Source organism: Brachypodium distachyon, chromosome 3 (assembly GCF_000005505.3).
Source record: "Brachypodium distachyon strain Bd21 chromosome 3, Brachypodium_distachyon_v3.0, whole genome shotgun sequence".
NCBI classification, from domain to species: Eukaryota; Viridiplantae; Streptophyta; class Magnoliopsida; order Poales; family Poaceae; genus Brachypodium; species Brachypodium distachyon.
Window position 1 is genome coordinate 30,448,034 of NC_016133.3, and position 24,857 is coordinate 30,472,890.

At 43.6% G+C, this 24,857-nt stretch overlaps 2 protein-coding genes across 7 annotated transcripts; both read left to right on the plus strand.

Moving 5' to 3' along the window:
* The first annotated feature begins 2,304 nt into the window (after nucleotides 1–2,304).
* On the plus strand, nucleotides 2,305–12,132 carry LOC100829914 (protein ENHANCED DISEASE RESISTANCE 2-like). 6 transcript variants are annotated; one of them, XR_002965159.1, is made up of 23 exons: nucleotides 2,305–2,715; nucleotides 3,210–3,284; nucleotides 3,725–3,799; nucleotides 3,879–3,932; nucleotides 4,040–4,105; nucleotides 4,179–4,237; nucleotides 4,871–4,905; nucleotides 5,017–5,106; nucleotides 7,164–7,210; nucleotides 7,282–7,382; nucleotides 7,581–7,760; nucleotides 7,843–7,907; nucleotides 8,012–8,083; nucleotides 8,188–8,334; nucleotides 8,427–8,743; nucleotides 9,581–9,644; nucleotides 9,736–9,911; nucleotides 10,100–10,201; nucleotides 10,278–10,328; nucleotides 10,434–10,577; nucleotides 10,667–10,762; nucleotides 11,474–11,589; nucleotides 11,699–12,132. XR_002965159.1 is itself a non-coding variant. In XM_024461813.1 (23 exons), exons 1-23 carry the CDS (start codon nucleotides 2,488–2,490, stop codon nucleotides 11,792–11,794), a joined length of 2,442 nt encoding a protein of 813 aa, XP_024317581.1. In that variant the 5' UTR covers nucleotides 2,309–2,487; the 3' UTR covers nucleotides 11,795–12,132. The 6 variants fall into 6 exon arrangements, 5 of the variants coding, with proteins under 5 accessions (XP_024317581.1, XP_024317582.1, XP_010234828.1 ...); XM_024461813.1 differs by having other exon boundaries at nucleotides 2,309–2,715; nucleotides 11,488–11,589; XM_010236526.3 differs by having other exon boundaries at nucleotides 2,312–2,715; nucleotides 7,665–7,760; nucleotides 11,488–11,589.
* A 7,488-nt stretch (nucleotides 12,133–19,620) lies between these two features.
* LOC100830217 (auxin response factor 22) lies at nucleotides 19,621–24,236 on the plus strand. Its single transcript, XM_010236528.3, has 4 exons — nucleotides 19,621–19,924; nucleotides 20,058–21,188; nucleotides 22,795–23,678; nucleotides 23,799–24,236. The coding sequence occupies exons 2-4, from the start codon at nucleotides 20,109–20,111 to the stop codon at nucleotides 23,893–23,895; spliced, it is 2,061 nt and encodes a 686-aa protein (XP_010234830.1). The 5' UTR covers nucleotides 19,621–19,924; nucleotides 20,058–20,108; the 3' UTR covers nucleotides 23,896–24,236.
* Nucleotides 24,237–24,857: the final 621 nt, after the last annotated feature.

The window sequence follows — 24,857 nt, forward strand, 5'->3', positions numbered from 1 at the left end:
TTGGATTTTCTGGTGTGAATTTGATGTCTGTGCTACTATTTGGGATGAGTACATGGGATGAGTACATGATGTACCTAGCTGGTACTTGCATTTTTCTTGTTCACGTCTATTTGGTACATGAGATGAGTATTTGGTACTTACTTTTGCCTGCCAGCTAGCTGAAAAGTTCGTAGTTTGCTGCGTATTTCTTTTTTTCTATGTATTTCTGTTGTGGATCGATGTACTCGCATCAAAAATTGATAAGGTATTTATCATATTTGTGATGTGATTTTTTAGTACCATCATGTACCATGGATACATGACGAGGTACTAATTTTTTATGAATGTTTGAGCTGTGATATTTTTCTGGTCCATGATGTACAATTATGAGTTGATGTACACACTATTTACACATGAAGTACTAAATTTTGATGAATGGTACATGACGAGATACTATGATTTGATGAATGTTTGTGTTTTTATTTTCCGGTACATGACGTACAATTATGAGTTGATGTACTTTGATTTTAGTACCATCACGTACAACTAAGTATTGAAGAGGTACTCGTCTTCTTTTCGTAGATGTTCATTCTGTGATTTGAGTATTGTCATGTACTCTCGTTAGTACCGATGGGTACATTACGAAACGATCAATGTACCGTCATTTGTTGTACATGTACCGCGACTCACTAAAATATGTTCCATGAGTAAATTATTTCGACTTTCAAAATTTGAGCAACAAAAGAAGAGAGGACAAAGAGAAGCAAAGAAAATACAAAAAATTGGTACTGGTCAAGTCTAAAAGGGAAAGAAAAATCTGACACAAAAGCATTAATAAGCCTGTCACAAACTACCTTTTTGTTAATCAACTTTCTCTAATACTCTCTCTCTCCGAAATGTGTGGTTCCTACGGTGGGGTAGATGCCGTGGGTGGCACAGCCACGGCTTTGTGCAGTTTACGCTTTCCACAGCGACATGCATGCAAACATCAGATTGACAGGGAGAGCACGCACAATCATGTCACCATTTCTCAATGGACGGGAGGGGGAAAGATCCCATGGTTCCTCGACCCGCCATTGACATGGCGCATGCCACGTCTCCTGGTTTACATCCATGGCGCCTGATAGTGATTAGATCCACCAGCTAGTTTTCTGTCAATTGCTAGTAATGCGAAGGTTTGGGTTTTATGGGGCATTTCGTTTTGGGCCCAAAAAATTTGGTTGAGGTTTTTTTTTTGCGGGTAAAATTTGGTTGAGGTTTTGCTTTGAACTAAAATGGGTAGGCTTGCCAAAAAAAATGGATTTTTTATGAAACTTTAAGTGTGACCCTAAATCCTAACTCTAAGTGTCTAGCATGATTCGTTATTTTCATAAAAAGAAAACTCTCATGATGACATTATGTTGGCTTATATGTTAAAGTCAGGGACAAAACCATTCCATGGTAACGGCAATAACGTTACCAATGACACGGATGACCAAAATCATTTGATTTTGTCAATTAAGAGACTAAAATATCTATATAAAAAAATGAGTAGTTCTATCGTGCTGATTATTGAGTGTTTTCTCTTTAAAAAAATAACATGTGAACAGCAAAAATAAATAAAGGGGCGCAAACAATTATTACTTATACTCGAAATTTGCAAAGGCTAATGATGTGTTGACACTAGCGAAAAATTTGGCAGGCCAGATTAGCTTGCTCAATTGTACGGTCGTTGTTGAGAACTAAAAAGAACGTCAAGCAAAAGGTCAGGATGTAACAGACATATTAATAACCAAAAAAACATCAATCTTTCGCAAAATAAACACTAAAAAAACATCAAGCAAAACCAAAATTTGGCTCGTGAGTTCCCCTAAAAAATGGCTCGTGACAAAAGGAAAAGGTATATAATATAGAGCAATTTATGCCAGGCACCAACCAAACATATATCCGAAATTTACTCGAAAGCCAACCAGGTCCAATTGTCCATGCCATACCGAGAGCGAAACAACACTATTTTTTTTCTGTTTGTTTGAAGGTGAAACAACACTAATTTGATCACACGCTCCCATGCTTCGCCGCCTCCGTCTCCTTTTCGTCAAACAGGACGCATACGCGAAAGCAACAGATGCATAGCAAAATGTTTTCTTGTCCCTTCTCCTTCATGACTCTTCCATTTCCGTCCTCAGGGCACCAGGCCTCACGCAGAGCAGCAGCGGGATTAAATTAAACAGCTCGTCCACGGAGTCCAAATTTCCAATAAGTAAAAATAAGACACCCTGGGCCAACCTCAGAGGGGGACCCACACGGCCAGAGACCTCCCTCCTACCCCTGCGTACAATTCAATTCCACTGCAACGAACGAACAAAACAGGACAAAAGCGGAAAAGAGAGCCCCGAGCCTGCAAGCCACCCCCGGACGAACAGAGACAAGCCGAGGAGCCAGAGAGTCCTGGCAGTTCAAACACTTGCGCCGAGAAGAGATTTGGGGCCAATTGGGCGAGATTCCGCGGGAGAGCGGACGGAGCCGGGGATGGGCGGCGCGGCGGAGGCGGTCGTCGTCGTGGAGGAGGAGGACGCGCACACGCCAGCGGCGGGCGGGGCCGAGGGGCGGATGGAGGGGTGGCTGTACCTGATCCGATCCAACCGCCTCGGGCTGCAGACCTCGCGCAAGAGGTACTTCGTGCTCGAGGACGCCGCGCTCCAATGCTTCAAAGCCGCCCCGGCGCCTTCCTCCGACTCCGACAGCTCCAAGCGCGAGGTGCGTCCCCCGCCTCTCCGCCGCTTCGTTTTCCCCCGCTCGTCCTCTGCTGTCGGGTTGAGTTTATTGGGGGGAATTTTCGGCGACATTTTAGGGCGAGCGTATGGCGCCTCTCCCGCTCGGCGGAATTCTTGTTTATTCCCGTGCTGATACGCTGTTTGGGAGAATGTTGAACTGGAATCGCCGTCGACGGGAGGTCATTCTGGGGTTTGAAGGGAGTTCATTTTCTATTCTTATTTAATGGCCGGTTGGTTGAGATAAATGCATGCCAATTACTACTCCAGCTTTTCCAGAGTATCCGCAGGGTCGCATGATTACTTTTGCGCGTGCGTGTGAGCAGTACTGTTGTTCCTCAGAATTCCTGATCTTTACTTCTGTGCATGACAGTACGTATGTACTGCTAGCTTGGATTAGCATGATACATAGAATGTGATATTCTTTCTTAGTATAGCGTCTTGCGTCAGTTTTACTTCAACAATGTTTTGCTGAGACAGGAAGGATTATGCAGCTGTACGCGATGGATTAGGACCAAATCATATTGTCAGTTTCGCACTATGCAAGAAATACAGGTAGCGTAGCTTAACAGTCAAGGGGTTGTTTTCTGAATTTAAAAGGTAAGATGGCGTCTGAGATGATGTGCCGATAAGAATACTGTCCAGTGGCTTCTGTTTCTATCAAATGGGAGCTTGGAAGGATGCGCAGTTAAACTGTTCTACCTGCCCTCTTTGTGTTGCTCTCGGAATATGTGGTTTCTCCATTGCTGTCAGTTCACCACTGTTGGTATCAATTTTGAGTGGAACCGGAATAACTTTTTATGTGACTGAATTGTGCCTAACAAGGAAAGCACATGCATAACATATTCCGAGCTTTAGTTGCACATATAAACAGCATAGAAAGTAATCTAGATATTGATCCTTTATCCCCTCATTTTTGCAACAAACATTGTTTGGTTCACTCTTTTGAAACATGATTCTACGCCTTTTTGCTTATTTCCCCCCTTTTGCTACAGGATCCTGTTAGAAGTGCAATGATTGACTCTTGTACACGCGTCACAGACAATGGGAGAGAAAGTGTACATAGAAGTGTAAGCTCATTCATTAATTATTTTACATTTTACCTAGACGTATATAAACAATTCTTGATGTCATCATTTTTGTGGACAGGTTTTTTATATATTCACACTTTACAATGCTTCTAACCATTATGATCAACTTAAGGTAAGCAATGGTGAACTGTTAAGTCACTTATTCGACTGGGAGCTAATGCTTTCTGCTTTGTTTGTCATAGAAAATTATTTTGGTATACATTGACCACTGCTTTTCAGTTGGGTGCTAGAAGCTCAGAAGAAGCAGCAAGGTGGATCAGGTGCTTAATGGAGTCTGCCTTAAAGGTGGGTGTTCTACTTATTTTATTGTCTTCGTCATCATTATGTTCACAAAAGAACTAACATGATTTCTGTACAGTCTCCAAGAAAAGATGAGCATATTGTTGCTTGTTCACATAGAAGATGGCAGGCTTTCAGGTATTTTATTCAGTTCAAACTTGCTGATTATTTAGTGTATGAACTGGGAGGTTGCTTATTCATTAATGATCATACAATTAGGTCAGTTTTTTTTTTATTTTACATCAGTTTCCCCATTTTATTTTCACATTGGCTACCTGCTGTCACTGAAGATGACATGCAGATTCTAATGGGTACTATGAGATGTTTGAGCTAGCAAACATTGATAAAAATTGTTATCCTTTTATTTTAAATCACCCTGTTTTGTGTAATTAGATATCTCTTGTTAGTGCGTAAAGATAAATCGTGTGGCATGCTGGAACCAAATGCCACACAGCTTGTAGTCAATTGGAATCAATGGTTATACTTCATCCCTGCTTATGTTAGATTTGCTTCAAGAAATGAAGGGCTAAAGGAAATGATGATGTCTATCTATAACTTACCATGATCTGATGGTCATATATTTGTAAGATAAATTATGGCATGTCAACACATGCTTACATGTATGACTCATATGGTTATACATGGATACCTTGATCTGAGTTCAAATACTGGCCAAATTTCATTTTTATCTATTACTTGTGCTGCTTTTTTTTATAATAAGGTGGTATCCACGCCCATTTAACGGGCTAATTAGTTACTACATCATTGCAGGTTAAGCCGCCGTGCTAGCTGCATGCACTCAATTGGTAAATATTGTGTTCTTATACGTGAATGCTCTTAAATAGTCTTCATATTTGTCACCTGTGCTCTGGTGTCTTTTCATCCCCTATTTTCTGTTTTGTGCGGAATTTTACTAGATTGGACAAGATTGTCGTCTGCTCACAACGATCCAATGACATCTGATGTTATTGCACCTTCTCCATGGACAATATTTGGCTGTACAAATGGTTAGTATATAGTTTCCTTTCCTTTCCTGTTATGCGGTTAAATTGAAATAAGCTTAAAGGAGCCGCTTTGTTTGCTCCAAGTGCTAGAAATCACCGCACTTTGCGTCAAATTGTGGTGCCTATAATTTGATTTCATGTGATGGGCTAGAAATTATATTTACAGATTTGAGCTATGGAATTGATTGTAGTTTGCTTGAGAACTTGGCCTCTTAACAGTGAACACGGTTGGAAGTAATACATCAACAAAACTGTAGACCAAATCTAATTGATGTATGCATGTTTACGTGCATGTCAACAGTGTGCAGAAGCTAAACTGAACTAAACAAGTATTTTGTTTGGTGTTGAACATGCATGTTGACATGACCACATTAGTCAAAGTAAAATAGAGGAAAGATCTACTGGGTCAATTGTGGTGCCTATAATTTGATTTCATGTGATGGGCTAGAAATTATATTTACAGATTTGAGCTATGGAATTGATTATAGTTTTCTTGAGAACTTGGCCTCTTAACAGTGAACATGGTCGGAAGTAATACAGCAACAAAACTGTAGACCAAATCTAATTGGTCTATGCATGTTTACGTGCATGTCAACAGTGTGCAGAAGCTAAACTGAACTAAACAAGTATTTTTATTTGGTGTTGAACATGCATGTTGACATGACCACATTAGTGAAAGTAAAATAGAGGAATTTACACCCATCAGTTTTAGTTGGTCCAGATTTTGATTAAATGGCAATAGCAAAGTTAGGCCAATACTAACTATGTTCTTAGCAAATATGAATAGTAATTACTGCTCTGTGATGGTAAGCATAAACACCAGAATTCATGGCACTTACAACCCTGTATGAAGTTATTTTGTACTCCCTCCGTTCCATAATTCTTGTCAAAATATTACATGTATTTAGACGCTTTTTAGGAATAGATACATCCATTTTTGAGCAAATTTGAGACAAGAATTATGGAACGGAGGTAGTAGATGTTTGTTGCTTACGAAAATAAATAAAGATCGAACTACCTAGCCAAGACACCAGGTCAGTAGAATAGATGTACTGGAGAACTTGATCATCTGGCAGTGATTACAGGATGTTAAAATTGTGGGAGAAATACATTGTGTAAAATAATTAGAGGGTGAATGATTGGACCAAACTTTCAATTGTGATATTCTAACAGAATGAAAGACCTTCTATCATACTTGAAAATGAAGTAAAAAAAAAGCAGGATTCTGACAGCTGTCAAAGCAAACATTCTTCTAAATGATGCTTATGTATACTTCAATTTTCAAAGTTTCAGCACACATTTTAAGCAGAGGAGCTAGATACTTCTTCTAATATACAATGTGGATATGTGGTACTAGTACAGGATGGGAACTTAATTCTTTGTAGGTGCGAGTGCAGATTAGAGATTTGCATGGTATAGACACGCAGTTCTGTAGAATACTATAGGACTGCAAAGCCATACAGATTAGTAAATCAACAGGAAACGAAAACTCAGCAGTCATGGGTTGTGACTCCTATGCGGACTTCTCGACTGTGTAGGTTGTAAGCACAGCAGTATAGAACATGGATTTCCACTAGTGTGTTTTCCAAATTACCATATCAATCATTTTAACCACAAGTGACATGATTTGATCCTCTTCTACAACACGGCATGATCAATTTGACATTAGCCGTTCATTCACTTCTCTCTTGAAAAATGAGAGAAAACTTATTTCATATTATGCTGCAATGGCGTATATGCATTTCTTCGTACATCAAAATATCTTTTGTATTTCTTGGTTCTTTCATTTATGGACTAGATTGAAATTGTCCTGCAACAGAGTGCAGACCAGAGGAAAAGCTGAGATGAATCGGTAGTGCAATCCTGCAGGATTTTTATATTTTGTTGTTTTTTTACTTATACATTATTACTATCAGTATATCAAACTTCGTTATATGATTTAGTATTAATGTATGAGAGAAGTATTACGATGAACTTAGCTAGCCGCGCTTTTGCATGCGCAAGCAATCAAGCTAGTAATCGCTGAAATTTCTGCTAAATTCTTATTTCCTTTCATTTAGGATTACGTTTGTTTACTGAGGCAAAGGATGGTGACTCACATGAGAAGGTATTTCTTTTTCTCAACAGTTATTTGTGGATTGGTTGTTGTATTCACAACAATTTTGCTTGTTTCCCCAGTATTGGCATGATCATCCGGCTATAATGGCAGTTGGTGTTGTTGATGCAAATTCTGAGGATATATTCCAGACTTTAATGTCGCTTGGTCAATCAAGATCCGAGTAAGATAGAAATTCCCTCTTTTAAATTTTGTTCTTTTCCTGCTTTGGATCCCTATTTTCTTGTACTTCCAAAATAAATGCATAAGGGTCCTGAAGTAGGAAAATGAGATGCAAGAAAAAGAAGTATTACAACAACACCAGCATATAATACTGTCCTTGTAAGAAGCATTATGTTATATGTGGTTCTTTCTATTTCAGAATCTTCCTGGACGAATATGACAGGGTATGTCATGTCAGCATTGTTTCTTTTTCCACAAAATCAACCAGTGAGATTTTTTGTAGGTGGGACTTCTGTTTGCGGGAAGGTAGGGTTATTGAGCATCTAGATGGCCATTCAGATATAATCCACAAGAAATTAAGAGGCGACTGGCTACCATGGTCTGGTCCTGAATCTATCATGTTTTTTATATGCAAGTTTCATTGTTAAGTTATAATAGTATATATGGTATTTAGTTTTCAGGGGAATGAGAAAGAGAGATCTATTACTTCGACGGTATTGGAGGAGAGAAGATGATGGAACTTATGGTACTGTTGTTGAGAAAAGCACCATGGTCTACTATTGTTGACAGAAAATGATAAATAATCTGCTCGCAATGATCTAGACCTGATAATTATCTTGATTTTTACAGTTATTTTGTACCACTCTGTTTTCCACAACAAATGCCGTCCGGAGCAAGGTTACATCCGTGCATGTCTTAAAAGTACGTCATGTATGCTTTACTTTCAGTTAAACATAAACATCTATCAAAGGTAAAAAGAAATTGTTATATTTTGTTTATCTAACATGTGTGTTTATAAATAATAGGTGGAGGATATGTAATATCGCCAGTCAGTCAAGGAAGACAATCAGTTGTGAAGCATATGCTTGCTATAGACTGGAAATTCTGGAAGTCATATCTCTTTACCTCATCCGCAAAATACATCACCATACGTATGCTAGGAAGAGTAGCAGGCATGTGTTATAGATCAATGTATCATTGTTTGTTGTGGCTATCGAACTTTGTTTCCCCAGTGTGCAGTAAGCTAAATTACATTTTTATGCAGCCCTAAGAGAATTCTTCCGAGCAAAAAATGGAAACTGTGCTTGTCTGGAGTTCTCTTCAGGTGAGCTGATGAGAGATATGGGACTGCCGCAGGGTGAAAATGAGCAGATAAAAATAGAAATGCATTCAGCAAATGAGAGCAGAAGGCTTGAGGGTTCCACAGAAGGATCACAGGGTGGTTCTAACAGGCACTTAAGCAGTGCTGGTTCCTTCGTTCAACTGAACGATGCAACAGATGAGTTCTTTGATGTCCCAGATGAATCAGAATATGATCAGAGAGAAGCCATGTGGTCTTCTGATGAGAGCACACATGCTGTGGTGAGTTCTTTATTCCATAATTATAATTACTGTTTGTTGATCTTTGTATGGCTGGCCGCCTTAGTATACTTAACTCTTGTTGCACTGATATTTTTTATGAAATGAAGCTTTATTACCTCTGGTCTCTGCATCTAGGATGCGTATAGCCTAAAGTCTTACATTATTCACTACAACTTGAAAATAAATGACACCATCAAAAAGTGTGACAGGCCACACATGAAACTGACCTACATGCTAAGTAACCCAGAGCTAGCATGCCACCCAAACCGGGACATAAACTCCCTGGTGATCCACTCTAGTCGTCTGGTGCCAAATTCTATCGGTTCCTTGTGCTGCACCTTTTGTAAGAACGCCCATAATCGCAGCCAATTTGTACATAAGAGCAATTGTGGCATTGATATGTAAGCTTCAATTCTTTGTTGTCTGTCATTTGTAACTGCAAAATAACCTTGACATATCCAGTGCATATTTTTCAGTTATTCTTCAGCTGTTACCTTGCCCATTTTTCAGTGTAACTTGTGTATCTTTGTCCCTCTCTTTCACTCTTTTTCCGCATTATTAATAGAAGATAGCGAGCATGTTTCTCTCAGATATATTGCGCAGAGAAACCCTTGGCCAGCCAGTATATGGTTGTATGAACAAATCATTACTTTTCTGCACCATAGTCGGAGCATGACACAGTGTGCCTGTACTTGAATTGGTGAACACTTACAGTCAGAAGAACCACAGTTTAATTACAAGAAATGACAATGACATGGTGTTGGCATAATTCAGAGAACCAGGCCAGAACTCTTAGATCTACATTCCATGTGTCTAACTTTTTTAATGACATGGCAGGACCAACGGCATGCTAAATTGTCCAGCGCTGCAGTCTTCGTAAGAAGGTTACATGATCTTGCAGGTGTGTTACAGGATTACAACTGCGTTTCAATTATCAGTATTTTTATTTACTTCCGGTTCTAAATATTTGTTTCTCATTTTCTATATTCCAGTCCAAAAGAGAGGCTACATTGATTTACAGGGAGCTACAGATGCTGATAATGGGCCGTGTTGCTATGGACATACTCTCCCGAAAGATTCTAGCTGCACAATGCCTTCTAGTTGGGCAATGACAGATCCTACGACATTCTTAATACGGGGAGAATCCTATTTGCTTGATCGCCAAAAGGTAGAGTCTTGTTCTTATTCTTATTCTAATTAACTAGGCTGGGATGCAAGTCTTTGATCTGGAGGAGATATGAAATCCTATTTATTACAGTGAATAGCTATGCTTTACTAATCCAGTCAACATATGGATAGTCCTGGTGAGTGTACTTTTACCATCCATGATGATGAAATTATCTGTAACGTTGACAGATCAAAGCAAACAATACACTGATGCAAATGGTAGGTGCTGACTGGATAAAATCTGATAAGCGTGAGGATGATCTTGCTGGTCGTCCTGGGGGATTAGTCCAGGTATCTCCTGCTGGGCCCAGTAATTTGCCTTCAAACGAAAAGAATAAAATAAAATCCACCATGAATCTTATTGCAGAAATATGCAGCGGAAGGGGGCAACAAATTTTTCTTTATTGTAAATATACAGGTGAGATTTCTTTGGCTTTATATATGTATCGAGGCTTCATAGTTCATATGCTGTGCAGCAAGACATGTCTTTTTACTTGTGAGTTGTGACCTGATGGGTATACAGGTTCCAGGCTCTACCACGTACAGCCTAGCTTTGTACTATGCGATGGATACCCCATTGGAAAAGGTTCCTCTACTTGAAAGATTTGTAAATGGAGATGATACATTCAGAAATTCTAGGTTCAAACTCATCCCTTATATCTCTAAGGTACCTATTTTCTCCTACAAGTCTTGGTTCATCTTAAGCAGAAAGTCTAGATGGTTTTGTGACTGGAAATTCGGAATGTGTTGATTCAGGGATCTTGGATCGTGAAGCAGAGTGTGGGCAAGAAAGCTTGTTTGGTTGGCCAAGCACTAGAAATCAATTATTTCCGCGGAACCAACTATTTGGAGGTAAATCCTGTGCATGTTATATGTGGAAATAATCAGCTTTCATTTCATTCTATGATCCGTCATCCAGAAAATCAGTATTTTAGTGTGAATCTGGCATATTTTTGCATATTTTGTGTTTAGTAAGCAGTATTATTATTATCATTTTAAAATGGAAGCTTTATTACGCTCGGCCTTTGCATGCAGTATGCATATAGCCTAAAGTCCTATGTTATTGTCAACAACCGCAAACAAATGACCATATCTGCAAGTGTGACAGGCCACACCATGAACCGATCTACAGACTAAGCAACCTAGAGTAGCATTGCCACCCAAATCGGGACATAAACTCCCTGGTGATCTACTTTAGTTGCTTCGCACCAAACTCTTATCAGTTCCTTGTGTTGCACCTTCTATAACAACACCCATAATCGCAGCCAATTTTGGTATGTACATAAAAGCAACACCTACATACATGAGCGCATATTTTTATCAGGAAGCAGTATATGAGTTAAGTTCTCTTTTATCACTGCAGCTACAGAATAATGATTACTGCAATCTCAGTTGATTTATATTTTCTTTGACAAAAAGTTGATTTTAGTCCAAGTTTTCTCCATGGATCAAAATCTGACTTTTTTTTCAGACACAAATCAGACTGTTTATCACAATATACAATAACCTTGACACAAATTCTAGCTTGCTTGCAATATTACGCTCTCACTGAACATCTTCTAGTGCACTTTTTTCAGCTTGGAGTTGATATAGGCTCATCAACAGTGGCAAGAGGTGTAGTGAGCCTCGTGCTCGGGTACTTGAGCAACCTGGTGATTGAGATGGCCTTCTTGGTACAGGTAATCAGCGCATACCTTTCTAATTCACGCTATTGTTGTAGTCAAGATTGAGAATATATTACTGGATACAATATCAAGTGTGCGTTCATTATTCCTTTGCCTTATGCAGGGCAATACGCAAGAAGAGCTTCCGGAATTCCTCCTAGGCACCTGCCGACTGAATTATCTCGACGCCTCCAAAGCTGTATCGCTAGACGAATGCTGATCCTCTAAAGAGACGTCAGCTAGACTCCAATTCTTTACGCCAGCACAACAAAGGCTCAATTCATTCCTTCTGCCGGCCACACACTGCTTGGCCTGCCTTGCCGCCCACAAAAGTTGTGGGGGATTTGTCCCAGCGATGCACATTCATTGATTCTTCTCTAGTCGAGGGGAGGTAACATTGGGCTGTAAAGATGATTGCGGTCGACTAAGATAAAAGGCCTCTCCATTCTTTAACCGACAACTCATCATCTTGTAAGGATTGAGGAAAAAGAAAAGTGTATTCTAACCCTGACCCCGTGTCGTTCATTCATTCTGAATCTAATCTGAGATTAGACATCATCAGATCCAACACCGAAGCAACCCCCACTGGACGTTGACCCTTAAACCGAGTGTGATACCACTGCCATGATTCTATCCCTGGACTAGGGACACTTGCCTGGAACCGAAAGGGACCCGACGGCCGACGCAAAGCCCAACCCAGCAACGCGGTGATTATTACCACTTGAAATTTCCATATTGTGGTCAGTCAGTTCTTTTTCAAAAAATATGTTGTGGTCAGTTGGTCACTTTACAGCCACGCACACGCACAGCTTCACTTTTGTTGTCACTTACGTAGGAGTAAGCCAGAACCCGGATGGAATACTGGTGGTGGAGTTGGCATTTCTCGGGCCTTGGCCTGAGAGAAAGGACAGCAGTGGTGGGGAGAGAAACGAAAATGATGGTGTCATCATCGCAGTCCGCAGCAGCAGTAGCTACATCGTGATCAGGAATCCGGATCACTGTGCCTGCCTAGCTTACCTAGCTAGCCTTTTTCTTTTTCTTTCTGACCGTGTAGGCCAAACACTGCATCGACGCGCCTGTAGCAGCCGGTCGTGACAGGCGAACGGCCCATCTCCTCCTACGCTTGCTAATGCGCTTTTTCTTTTCGGGCAAGAGGATGGTGGCGTGATGCTGAGCGTCGCTTGCTTGCTAATTCTGTGTCGTGGAAAAGACAGGGAGATGGATTAAAGGAGACGCAGCATGGACGCAAGTGTGCGTAAGCGCGGTGGAGTGTTTGCCCGCTTGCATTGGACAGGATTCTTAATGCCATTTGACCTGGGCAGATCCCTATGGCGCGTCGCCGGCGGCGGCGGGCGATCGGGTCGGTCGCGCGGGGCACGGAGCCGTGCCCCCGGGGGTCGGCTCACGTGGACGCGCGGCGACCGAGTGCGTGCGTGCCCGGACGCCAGCGATGAGTCGTCTGTTTGCCGTTGTTGCACCGCCGCACTTGCTGCTGTGCTGCTGTCCCATGTGTCGTTAACGGCCTTGTATGTGCAGCTCCCATGCTCTGCACTAGACTAATACTACTAGAGTCGACTCGGAGAAACATGTAAAGATTTTGATGTCGTTGCCAAAAAAGAAAATTGCTACTACTACTCTGCAAAGATCCAAGAGTCAAACTCTTTTTTAACTCAGTTGTCCTCTGATCAACAAGAAGAAACTCCAAAGAGAGACAAATGGCTTTTCAAGGGCATCTGCGCATCACATAAACAGTAAACCGTAAATTTCAAAAACCTAAAAAATATCAAAACAAGTTTAAAAGAACTCAGACGTAGACGTGTGTCTGTCGTATGCTTCTATTTCAACCGGGCATAAATACCAAACATTTTGCCAGAACCGTGTAAATAACATTACAATTGTTAATCAGGTTTCATCACTGTCTTCGCCAGCTAGTGTTGTGGCGTTCTTGACGATGAAGATGGCATCAGTGCTCGTCTCACCGATGTGTGGTCGTGATGATGTAAGTTGTTCCGTCGCCGATCCCTTCCATGGAGCAGGAGGCTTTCGGTGGGGGGTTTTGCGCCGAATGTAAGATGTCGGATGTTCCCTCTTCCGTTTCGTCCGGTTCAGGGTTCACTTTGCAGCCAAGATGGATGCCGATGATGCGGAAAACAACAAGGCGATGCATCTAGTGAAATCCACAATTTTGATGTCAAGGTGTCACACTATTCTTGGATGTTGTTGTCGCATGGATTCCAGGAATTCTTTAAAAAAAATTGTATTCAACCGATCGGAGACGAATTATTCCATTGATTTAAGTGTCATTTTTTACAGCTTGTTGTGCTTGAGCTGCAAACTTTGTTGCATTACATGTTCTTGGAGAATTTAATAATATAAAATTCTTATTTACCCCTTCTGCCATTATGTTTAGCAAGACGGGTTGTTCATTTCTTTTTCCCTTTTTTGCGAGTGGACCGTGCATTTTGATGTCCGATAGTTAATGTTCGGTGTTGTGTTTTAGACCTTCATCAAAACGATTGTTTTTTAATGACACAAGAGAGTATTTCTGTAAGCTCGCACCCCACCCCCACCCACACGCACACACAAAAGAAAAGAGAAGCGAAGAGAAAAGAGATTTTCATTTTTGAAAATGGGATTTAGTAAAAAGTACAAACTAAGTAACTTAGACCTAGCACGGCACCAAACCGAGACATAAAATTTCTGGTGATCCACTTTCGTCTACTGGCGTCCAACTCCCGTCAATTCCTTGTTATGTACTTCTCTAACAACGGACATAATTGCAGTCAGTCTTGTGTATTTCTTTTCTTTTCAAAAATGATGTCCGTATGGCATGCATGAACAATTGAACCCTACACTCTTCACTGTCTAATTGTGACGTTATAAAAACATACGGCACGAACAAATCTATTGAAGATATTTTCAGCCTGATAATCTAAGCACACGTTTGTATACATATACACATGTCAATGTTGAAGAAATTTAACCGTCTGTTGTCTAAGGTCATGCATTTTAGAAGCGGCAGTCATGCTAATTTGTGTTTTGGCAGAACGCAGATCGAGTGTTATCCTCTGCAAGGATGATGTGAAACTTCTACTCCACCATAATATTCCGAGAAAAATCCACTTGAAGACCCATACATCGGCATGGTTGTGGCAGCCCCTGAAATTGAGATGTCAGTTCCCAGAGTGATGTTCCCTAGGTTTTGCACCGAACTTACACTAATCGATTATCTCCATGACATCACAGTCATTGAACACGATACTGGGAGTAGTGTGCAGATCGAAGGGCGTTGTTTAGGATTAAGTGGCACGCTGAACAACACAAAGCTGTTGTGGTCAAGATTACAAATCCCAAGATCCTCTTCTTAAGGCACTCTCGTGGAAATATTGTCTCGGGATTTTACTCGCTGTACACTGACCCCCGCAGAAGATGACGATCCCAAGAACCATCAATTAGTACTGCTGTAGTAGGAAGAGTTGGCCTGAAGACCAGAGACGATAATAATGACGACAGGATCCTCTCGTGGAAAATGAAAGAAAAATCCAGCGATCAAAATGGGCCTCGAAAGCTGGAACCTTGAAATTAAGTTTTTTTTAAAAGGAAATATATAGATAAACAAGGGGATTGCAACGCTTTCAAAAGGGGAGTAAAGACAAGTACTCCATTGCACGAACTGAAGATAAAAGCAGTGACTAGCAAACCGAAGACGGGAAAGACTGCAACCGGAGTCTGATGGTGGGCCAGTTGAGAGCGAACTGGCACGCAACCACAGTTGAAGTCTTCAGAGGCCCCTTTGGTGCAAGCCCTCCATAGCGCCAACGACTCTTCCGGCAATCGAGCGGGCGGGTGCACGAGAGGTAGTGAAGAGTTGAGTTGTAGATCTTGAGGTCGCAACACCGAGCCCAACCTGAAATGTCCTTGCTCGTGAGATCTGGGGATCAACAACAACGGCTCTCTCACCTGCCATTGGTGAATCGACCCGCACGAGCAAGAATCACCGTCTTCAGAGAGATCATCAGCCACTCTTGTCTTCAAAATGCAAAAGAAACACTCTAACTCGAAGCTCCTGACACTCCTAAAGTCTAGCTTCAGAAAGCAAATTACAACAACCATGAAGTACATATTCTGAAGCATAGACCACACAAAACAACCATCTAACAACAATCCACGGAATATCCGAATCACCAACAAACTCTGAAGACACAGAGAACCTTCTTCCTTTGCTTCTGGTTGCCCGGATGGAAGAGTTGTGGCAATGCATCTCCAGGCAACAAGTGCCCAGATTTGAACCATCAGCGACGGCAGACTAGCAGAGGGTCTGCTCATACAACTTCACAACCTCATCCATGACCGACTTAGGTCAAGAACCGGCAGAAAAATTGCTAGATCTACCGAATTGAGTTATTGAGTTCTTGACCACAAGCAAGGGGAAAAAAGATGAATCTTGAATAATCAGAGGAAAGAGTGATGGTATTATTGAGGGAGAAGGAGAGGAAAGAAGGCACTAGCCTGACCGGATTGCTGTGCCGCTCGCCGGCCGCGCTCAGCAGAAGCAGCGGGGAGAACTCCATGACAGGACGGAGAAGTTTTGGGCCGAGGGAAACCACCTTCATAGAAGTGGAGAGGAGGCAACTAGCTATAATATACAAAGCACATACTCCCTTTCTCCTCCCACTCCGACCGGCAGCGCCGGCGGAGGAGAGGGGAAGAGGAGCAGGGCGACCGACTGACTCAACGACGACCAGGGGCCGGAGTGTTTGGGAAGAGAAAAGCGATGAAAATTAAGTTCAAGTGTTGAAAACGTAATGTGTCAGCTGTAGCGTCTCATTCATCCCTTACTGGTAATTCCACTATATATATGTAGTAATCGGATACTGTCTTCTTCCATGTGGAGATAGAAAAACTGTACAGTGTTGGAGACAGATCGAGACAGCCTCTCCCGTGCATTTGCTCGCGCAGGTTTACCACACCACACCACGTTCTCTCTCCTCTCCCGCCCGTGGCAGACAAACGGCGCAGCCAAGCAAGCGAGCAAACATCCAAAGATCCCCACACGCTAAACGCGCACAGCGGCACAGTACGGTGGAGCCCTGCCGACTGAGTCGAGAACAGTGGCCTGCGTCTGTGCGTGTTCTCCGGCCCACGCTCTCCGCTGCGGCGCTCGCTCGCTAGCTAGCTGCAGTGCCCGTGTCGTCGTGATCGTATATTCGTATCCCCGCCCCGGTGAGCGGTGTCTGCTACTGTAGCTGGCGACGCGTGGGAAAAAATCTCGAGAGGCGGTCTTTTGTGTGTGTGTGATCGGATGATGATTGGGGGAATGCATGCAGATGCAGCAGCGGGGGCAGCCGCGGCCAAGATTTAATTGAAGCGGGGCATCGTGATTCAACAGAAATAGGGCCGAGGACCCTAGCGATAGTAGCCATGCAAACACGGGTCTTCATTGCGAGAACTGGCTGGGGTCGTCTCGTTTCTACGTACAGCATAGCGATCCCATACCCAACCGGCCTCCTCCGTTCAAATAAAGCAAGTTTTACAGAAATGTTTGACAACTTCATTTTGCTGGAATTTTTCCTAATTTTTGAAGAATTGACATCTGAGAACCATTGTTAAGTTCCGTGTTATCTGATCTCTCACCTCCGCTTCGTGAAAGTAGCCTCGCACTCTCGGTGTATCATCCTGTTATACGTACATCGTAGTCATGCTCTAATAAAAATAAAAAATGACACGTAGTCATCGCAAATCTGCAATACCCAGGGCGGCCGGCCACATCTTGTCGTTGTCTCCGGACTGATCGGACCTCCTCTGACACGTGGGTCCCGATCCCGGTCACGCCGCTTGTAGTTATGTCCACGTCCCGTCCTCCGTGGCACCCTACGTACTAGTGCACGAAGCAAGACGTGAATACGGACGGGATTACGTGGGTCCACCAGCCGTATTGCGAAAACAGAGAGCGGTGAGTGACGTCGACGGACCCTCGCCCGTGAGGGGTCGCGTTCGATGACACGGTGGGGCCGCGTGCTCTTTTGGAATGGTCTGCAGTCGCTGACGTCGCCTCTGGGTGGGGTCACCGAGTACTGTTCCCGAGTCAGGGAGAGTGTGGGGGCCAAAACGTAGCCTAACTCGTAGCTTTTTTTGTTTTTTTTAGAGGAGCCCTAACCTGTAGCTGAACGGGCTTTTGGCGGTTTGGTTCTTCGCTCAACGGCTTTCATCCGGCCGCTCTACAGTTGTTTACAGCTCTGTACGTTTTCTGGATGAAAAAAGGAATTTTACATTCGGACAGTTGAAGAATTTCATCAGGCAACAACGAACATTTTCCACATCGTTGCACGGAAATTTATTTTCAGTGTTTCACGAAGAGTTAACACGTCACCGACCAGCAAAACGAAGCCCTTTCTCTGGTGTATGTTCACTATTCCGTCTGTCAAACAAAAGATGTCTCAAGTTTGTCAAAATTTGAATGTATCTAGACATGACTTAGTGTATAGATGCATTCAAATTTAGTCAAATTTGAGACATCTTTTGTTGGACGGAGAGAGTACATGATTTGAAAAGTATGCGAGTGTGCTCGCAAAAATAATGTATTTGAGGGATGACTAACACGGACTAACAATGTGATACAATGCACGGTACAAAACAGATGGCATAAGCGACAGGCTAGGGATGCGGCTTGCCATCTCAAAAATATTATCAAACAAGAGTAATAAACGTGGGTATATATTATAGGTGAACCCATAAAACTTGTGTGGGTCATATTTGAGAGTGAGCAATTTTTGCGCAGATTTAAATATTTTACTTTTGTTTACAAATTCTACTCACTCCGATCCATAATGAGTGTAGCTGGTTTAGTACAGTTTTTTTTTTTGAAAAGTTATACTTTCTTCGACCCATATTACTTGTCTCGAATCTACCCAATGTATCTGTGTTTAAAAAGCATCCAATAAATAATATGGATCGGAGGAAGGAGTACAATTTTGTTAAATCAAAGACATTTATTATGAATCCAAGGGAGTAGTAAATTATTGTTCCACAATTTAGAAACCTGAGTGAGAGGCGAGGAAGCACAAACAATTCAGATTTCCCTGTTGCTAATCTCGTTTTTTCCCCTGTTGCTCGTTTTCGTTTTTAATTTTATTCAGCTAATCGGTATGATCAGGTCGTCTGCCTTACGAAAATGTCGTCATAAACCAATAAAGAGTAGGCATCGTCATCAGGCAGTCGCCAGCTGCAGCAGTGGCGCAAAAGAGGAGGAAGAAGCGTCCGTTCCAACTTGCAGCACGTCCCCATCGTCGCAATTGAACTAGGCGTGTGCGATCCGCCCGGTGTATGGGTTCGTTGCAGCAAGGCCCGCCCGAGCTCTGAATTCCCGACGATCGATTCGACCCCTGCGCCGGAAAGACAGGAAAGAGCACGGACAGAGATGGCAAGGAGTTGAGACGAGCAAGCCACAAGATTCGCCCATTTCTGGATCATGCAAGTCAGTTGCTGCCAACTTACCCGGACAAAAATGCTTTTGTCATCTTCTCTTTCACATCACAAAAAGAAAACAATGTGCCGTTGCTTGTTACGGAAGTGGTGGGGATGTTTATATATGCCGTCCCCTGACAAAAATGTGCTGTCATCTTTTAATCAGGACAATATCATTTTCTTGTGCGTACAAATTCTGGTCAGTTGAGATAATCTACCGGTTTGTTCGGCCTGGCAATCGGCACGAGACGGAACAGACACTGTTGAATTTAAAAAAAACATTTATTTCCCACCGGAAATAAAACAAGACGAAAACCTCTCTTGTCACCACTTCCCACTTCCTAGTTGAAGCCACATAGCCGCGGCCCACCGACAACAGAAAACAAGCCACGGGCCCTACACCCCCTGCTCACCGACTCTCTGGCCCCACAGAATGTCGGGCCCGCCTGTCATTAACTTTGGAGCAGGAGGTGGTTAGGTGTCGGGCGTTGCTGTTTGCTGTTCGACCGGCGCACGCGATCCGGCGCTCCCACTGGGGCTCTCGGCTACTGCAGCAGCGAAGCGAGCGCCTCCTATCTAATGTCCAAGAAGACATCCAAGAACTCGCCATAATTCCAAACCACTGTGCCGCTGTAGCACTCCTCGTCCTCTCAAGAACACGGAAATTTTCGGGGTCTTTCGGGTTCCGGTCTCCCGGACACCAAAAGCTTGGATTTAATTTCATTTGACCGGTTGTTCTAGGGAGGAAGTTGCCAGGGCGGAGGCGGCATGCGCGCCCTGATGTAGATTTCTTTTCCCCTGCTTGGCCCGGTGTTCGCATCTCTTGGGAGTTGGGATTCGGACCTTTTGATCTGCCAACTTGAGGCCATGCGCGCCGGCGGAAGAGGTACTACTACTGCCTTTGATGTTTCAATTCAGTTGCTTTGGTCTTAGTTTGCCCTTTGTGTTTGTGTCTGTGATGGATTGCGTGTGGGGGTTTGGTTTTGGGAGGATATGCTGATTGATGGAAGACATGGCAGGTTTTCTGCGAAGGAAGTGATCGCATTTGGGGGGCGGTGGTGCTGGTGGAGATGAAGGAGGTTGGCGAGGAGAGATGCCTGGACCCGCAGCTGTGGCACGCGTGCGCGGGCGGCATGGTGCAGATGCCGCCGGCGCGCTCTCGCGTTTACTACTTCCCGCAGGGGCACGCCGAGCACGCGAACAGCGGCGGCGGCGGGGCGGCCGCGGAGCTCGCGGCCACGGTCGGCCCGCGCCTGCTCCCGGCGCTCGTGCTCTGTTCCGTGGCGGGGGTGCGGTTCCTGGCTGATCCGGAGACTGACGAGGTGTTCGCCAAGATCCGGCTGGTGCCGGTTGGCCCAGACGAGGTTGCGTTCCGGGAGCCAGAGGGGCTTGGCCCGCTCGAGGCGGAGGCGCAGGAAAAGCTGGCCTCCTTCGCCAAGACGCTGACGCAGTCTGACGCCAACAACGGCGGTGGGTTCTCGGTGCCGCGCTACTGCGCGGAGACCATCTTCCCCAAGCTGGACTACAGGGCCGACCCGCCGGTGCAGACGGTGCTCGCCAAGGACGTGCATGGGGAAGTGTGGAAGTTCAGGCACATCTACAGGGGCACGCCGCGGCGGCATTTGCTCACCACGGGGTGGAGCACGTTCGTGAACCAGAAGAAGCTCGTGGCGGGGGACTCGATCGTGTTCCTGCGCACGGAGCACGGGGAGCTCTGCGTCGGGATACGGCGTGCCAAGCGGGTCACCTGCGGGGGCATGGAGTGTGTGTCCGGGTGGAACGCACCAGGGTATGGGGGCTTTTCAGCATTCCTGAAGGATGAGGAGAACAAGATGATGAATAGCACCGGTGGGTACTTGAAGGGCAGGGGGAAGTTGAAGATTGCTGATGTCGTGGAGGCGGCTAGCCTTGCTGCTAACGGGCAGCCATTTGAGGTGGTGTACTACCCGAGAGCTAGCACACCAGAGTTTGTTGTGAAGGCTGCTTCGATGCAGGCTGCCATGAGGATTCACTGGTGCCCTGGGATGAGATTCAAGATGGCTTTTGAGACAGAGGATTCCTCAAGAATTAGCTGGTTTATGGGGACGATATCTTCTGTTCAGGTTGCCGATCCAATCAGATGGCCGAATTCACCGTGGAGACTTCTGCAGGTTTTTGCTTGATCTGATGTTATTCATATTTAAATTCCATAGAACTACTTCAATGGATGATCCACTGCATTATTGACTAGGGTTTGTTGTTTTCGAAGTGTTAACATAACATCGAGATGCATGATCTTGAAAAGAACCATAACATTGAGATCCTTTGATTAGCATGTAAAACATGACCAGTAGACAGTATTTTGCTTTCTGAGCAAAGTTGCCAGAAGATGCTATCTTGGCAATGAAATGATTCCTGAACCCCTGTTATGGACAAATCAACCAATGGATTAGTTCAACAACTGGCTCACTACGAAACACGGATACGGCTCTGAACTGGCGTATCCGTATCGTAGTTCAACAACAACCAATGGATTAGTCCAACAACTGGCTCACTACGAAACACAGGTTCAACTCTGAACAGACAGATACCGCTGTTATGGACAAATCAACCAATGGATTAGTTCAACAACAGACAATTAAGCTGGCTGATGAATTGGTGGAATAATCAGTAAAGCTGTTGGCAATCCAGAATAGTCAGTTGCATAGTAGTACTGGTTATGAAGGAAAAGGCCTGTGGGCCTTTAGTTGCTTTATTGAACTTCCAAATGGGATATCTTTTTGCTTGTTCTTAAGTGGCTGCCTTCTTTGTCATATGTTAGCTCCTAAACTTTCGTATACCTCTTAGTATAGCATCCAAATTTCTTCCATGCAGTCACCAGCAGCAAATGCTCAAATGGTCACACCTTGGTGTTTGGTCTTTGGCAAACATCCAACTAGAAATTGGATCGTCGAGCACTGCTACCTGTCTAATTACATTATCCTAGGTGGTACAGATTGGAACAATTCATACATAAATCTAGTAAAGAAGAAACACTTTTACGGTTTTACCTTCAAGAAGAGTAGAAGACACGTCATCTGTGAGATTTTATTCAGTTTCTCATCTTGACTTTGTTCTACTAAGGTTAAGGGTATAGTCTAGAATTGAGGCCTGAGTCTTCATTGTAAACAGCTTCATTTCTAGTCATAAAACTTTATGTGGGGAGTGAATTAATATATCAACATATTGTCCATGTACTTTGATGATGATGTTTGAGAGAACAATGCACTTCGATGATGACCCTTGTTTAAACAGTTTCGGTACCCTGCTGGTTTTTTAGACAAAATTAAACTTTGGGGGTGACCTTGCATTTGTTATAATTATATGACCAGTCCCATACTACACTGAGGTTTCTGTCTGTTCCTTGAGAAACAGGGGTTGAACTTATAGAATTGGTATGTACACGTGAGTAGTTCAACATGAACATGCTAGCTCCATCTGTCTGTGATTCTTAGCTCCTTCCACTCCTTATATATATTGGTAGTAGGGACTTTGCCTTGATGTTTAACTTGTCCAGCAGCTTCAGGATTGCAGGGTGTGTACTAGCAGTAAATTTTTAAGTGAGGTATCTAAGGTTCATGTTTGCATAAGTTATATCAGATATAACGTGGAAATGTCTCATCTGTTTTAGTTGGTTGTTGTGCCCTTTTGTGCATTTTAACTGTGCAAGCATCAGGGTAATTTTGTTTGTTTGTCTCAGTAAATCTCTTTATTGACATGGTTGCAAACTTCTTGTAGGTCTCATGGGATGAACCAGACTTGTTGCAGAACGTGAAATGTGTCAGCCCATGGCTTGTGGAGCTTGTATCAAGCATTCCACCAATCCATTTGGGACCGTTCTCTCCACCACGAAAGAAGTTACGGGTTCCCCAACATCCTGATTTCCCATTTGATGGTCATCTGTTTAATCCAATTTTCCATGGGAACCCACTTGGTCCTAGCAACAGCTCCCTACGCTGTTACCCGGACAACTCTCCTGCAGGCATACAGGGAGCCAGGCATGCTCAATTTGGTTTACCATTAACAGATCATCAGCTTAATAAGCTGCACCTTGGTCTGTTCCAAGGCGGTGGTTTTAACCGGCTTGACGCTTTAACTCCGTCTTCACGGATACCTAAGGGCTGTATGATCAGCAGTGCACCAGCCCATGACAGCGTCTCTTGCTTGTTGACAATCGGTACACCACAGAGCACAGAAAAATCTGATGATAGAAAGACACCCCACATAATGTTGTTTGGAAAGGCTATTCTTACCGAGCAGCAAATGACTTCAAGTGGATCAAGAGACACACTTTCCTCTGGGGCTACTGCAAATAGTTCACCTTACGGTAATGCACCGAAGGCAGGAAATACATCTGATGGCTCTGGTTCATCAATTTGCATTGGTTTCTCATCCCAAGGTCACGAATCTTCTGATTTTGGATTAGAAGCTGGGCACTGCAAGGTATTTATGGAATCAGAGGACGTTGGTCGCACCATTGACCTGTCCGATTTCGTGTCATATGAAGAACTGTATGGGAGGCTGGCTGACATGTTTGGAATCGAGAAAGAAGAAATAATAAGCCATCTTCGTTACCGTGACACAGCTGGTACAGTCATGCATACTGGGGAACTGCCATTCAGGTAAGAAGTCCCTTCTAATATCTGCGGTGTTCTTTCACTCATGTGCTGTATATTTTGATTTTCTAATGCATGGCATTATTGCAGTGACATATATCTAACCCATTCTTTACTTGCAAATAGTGACTTCATGAAAGTAGCACGGAGGCTGACAATAATTAGTGGCGACAGCGGAAGACTGCCGAAACCTCTCATCGAGTGCATGGCTCAGCGGGTGTGATGCCTCAATGAAGATCAGTGGGTGTTTCGTCGAGAAATATTAAACCTAGCGTGATGGACTTTCTATATATCTATCTATAAGTATTTACTCGTGCTGTTAAGCAGAGAACTGGTTCGTTGGTACAATCTGGTGGATTGCCTTTTTTTATATGTATCTGTCCGCGCTGTTACGCGGATTGACTTGTATTAGCTGTTTGTTCATGTTGGGGATTGCCGAAGTGACAGAGGGTTTTCGTCCTGCCCCTGAGTTGCTCATCAGGCACTTCTGTGGAAGTGCTCCTGAAGAAACTCTTGGACGGGTTTGCTTGAAATAAAATTCCAGTTTGTTCTTGGGAAATAGTACAAGCTTGCGTACGAGATGCGATGTTTAAAATTTCAGTTTGGTCTTTATTGCATCGCGTTAGAACTTGAGTGTGCTTTTTTTATGATTACCGTCAGAGCATGTGAAATCCGTCGTTTGCATGTTTTAAGACTTCCTTGGGAAGTGGGAGCAGATGGTAATTGCCTATTCTGATAACCCTTGCGAGTGAATCCTTGGCGCACCACGATTACCCTAACGTGGTCTCACCTGATATTTTCCCATCGTAGTATATGTCGGCACGCGGTCTGGCTTACATTCTCTTAAAGAAGAAAGAAATGCAAAGGAGTGGTGAAGAAAGGATCTGAATATCTGGCGCACGTGCACAAGTTGCAAAGACACGCTTGGTACGACGTAGAGTAGTACCATCGACGTACTTGTCATTTCGTCGAAAGCGAGAAGCTTTCGCGTTCGATAAAAACAACTCTCGGATCGGATCGTACGAGCGCCGATGCGAAAGCGTAGGACGCTAAACCTAACCGGGATTTCCGTCACGATGAAGCGCGTCCATTTCTTCGAGAAAACGTCGAAACGGACGGGAAACCAACATACGATACTACCAGCTAGAGCGAGTCTTGTGGAACGGAATGGAATGGAAAATGGAT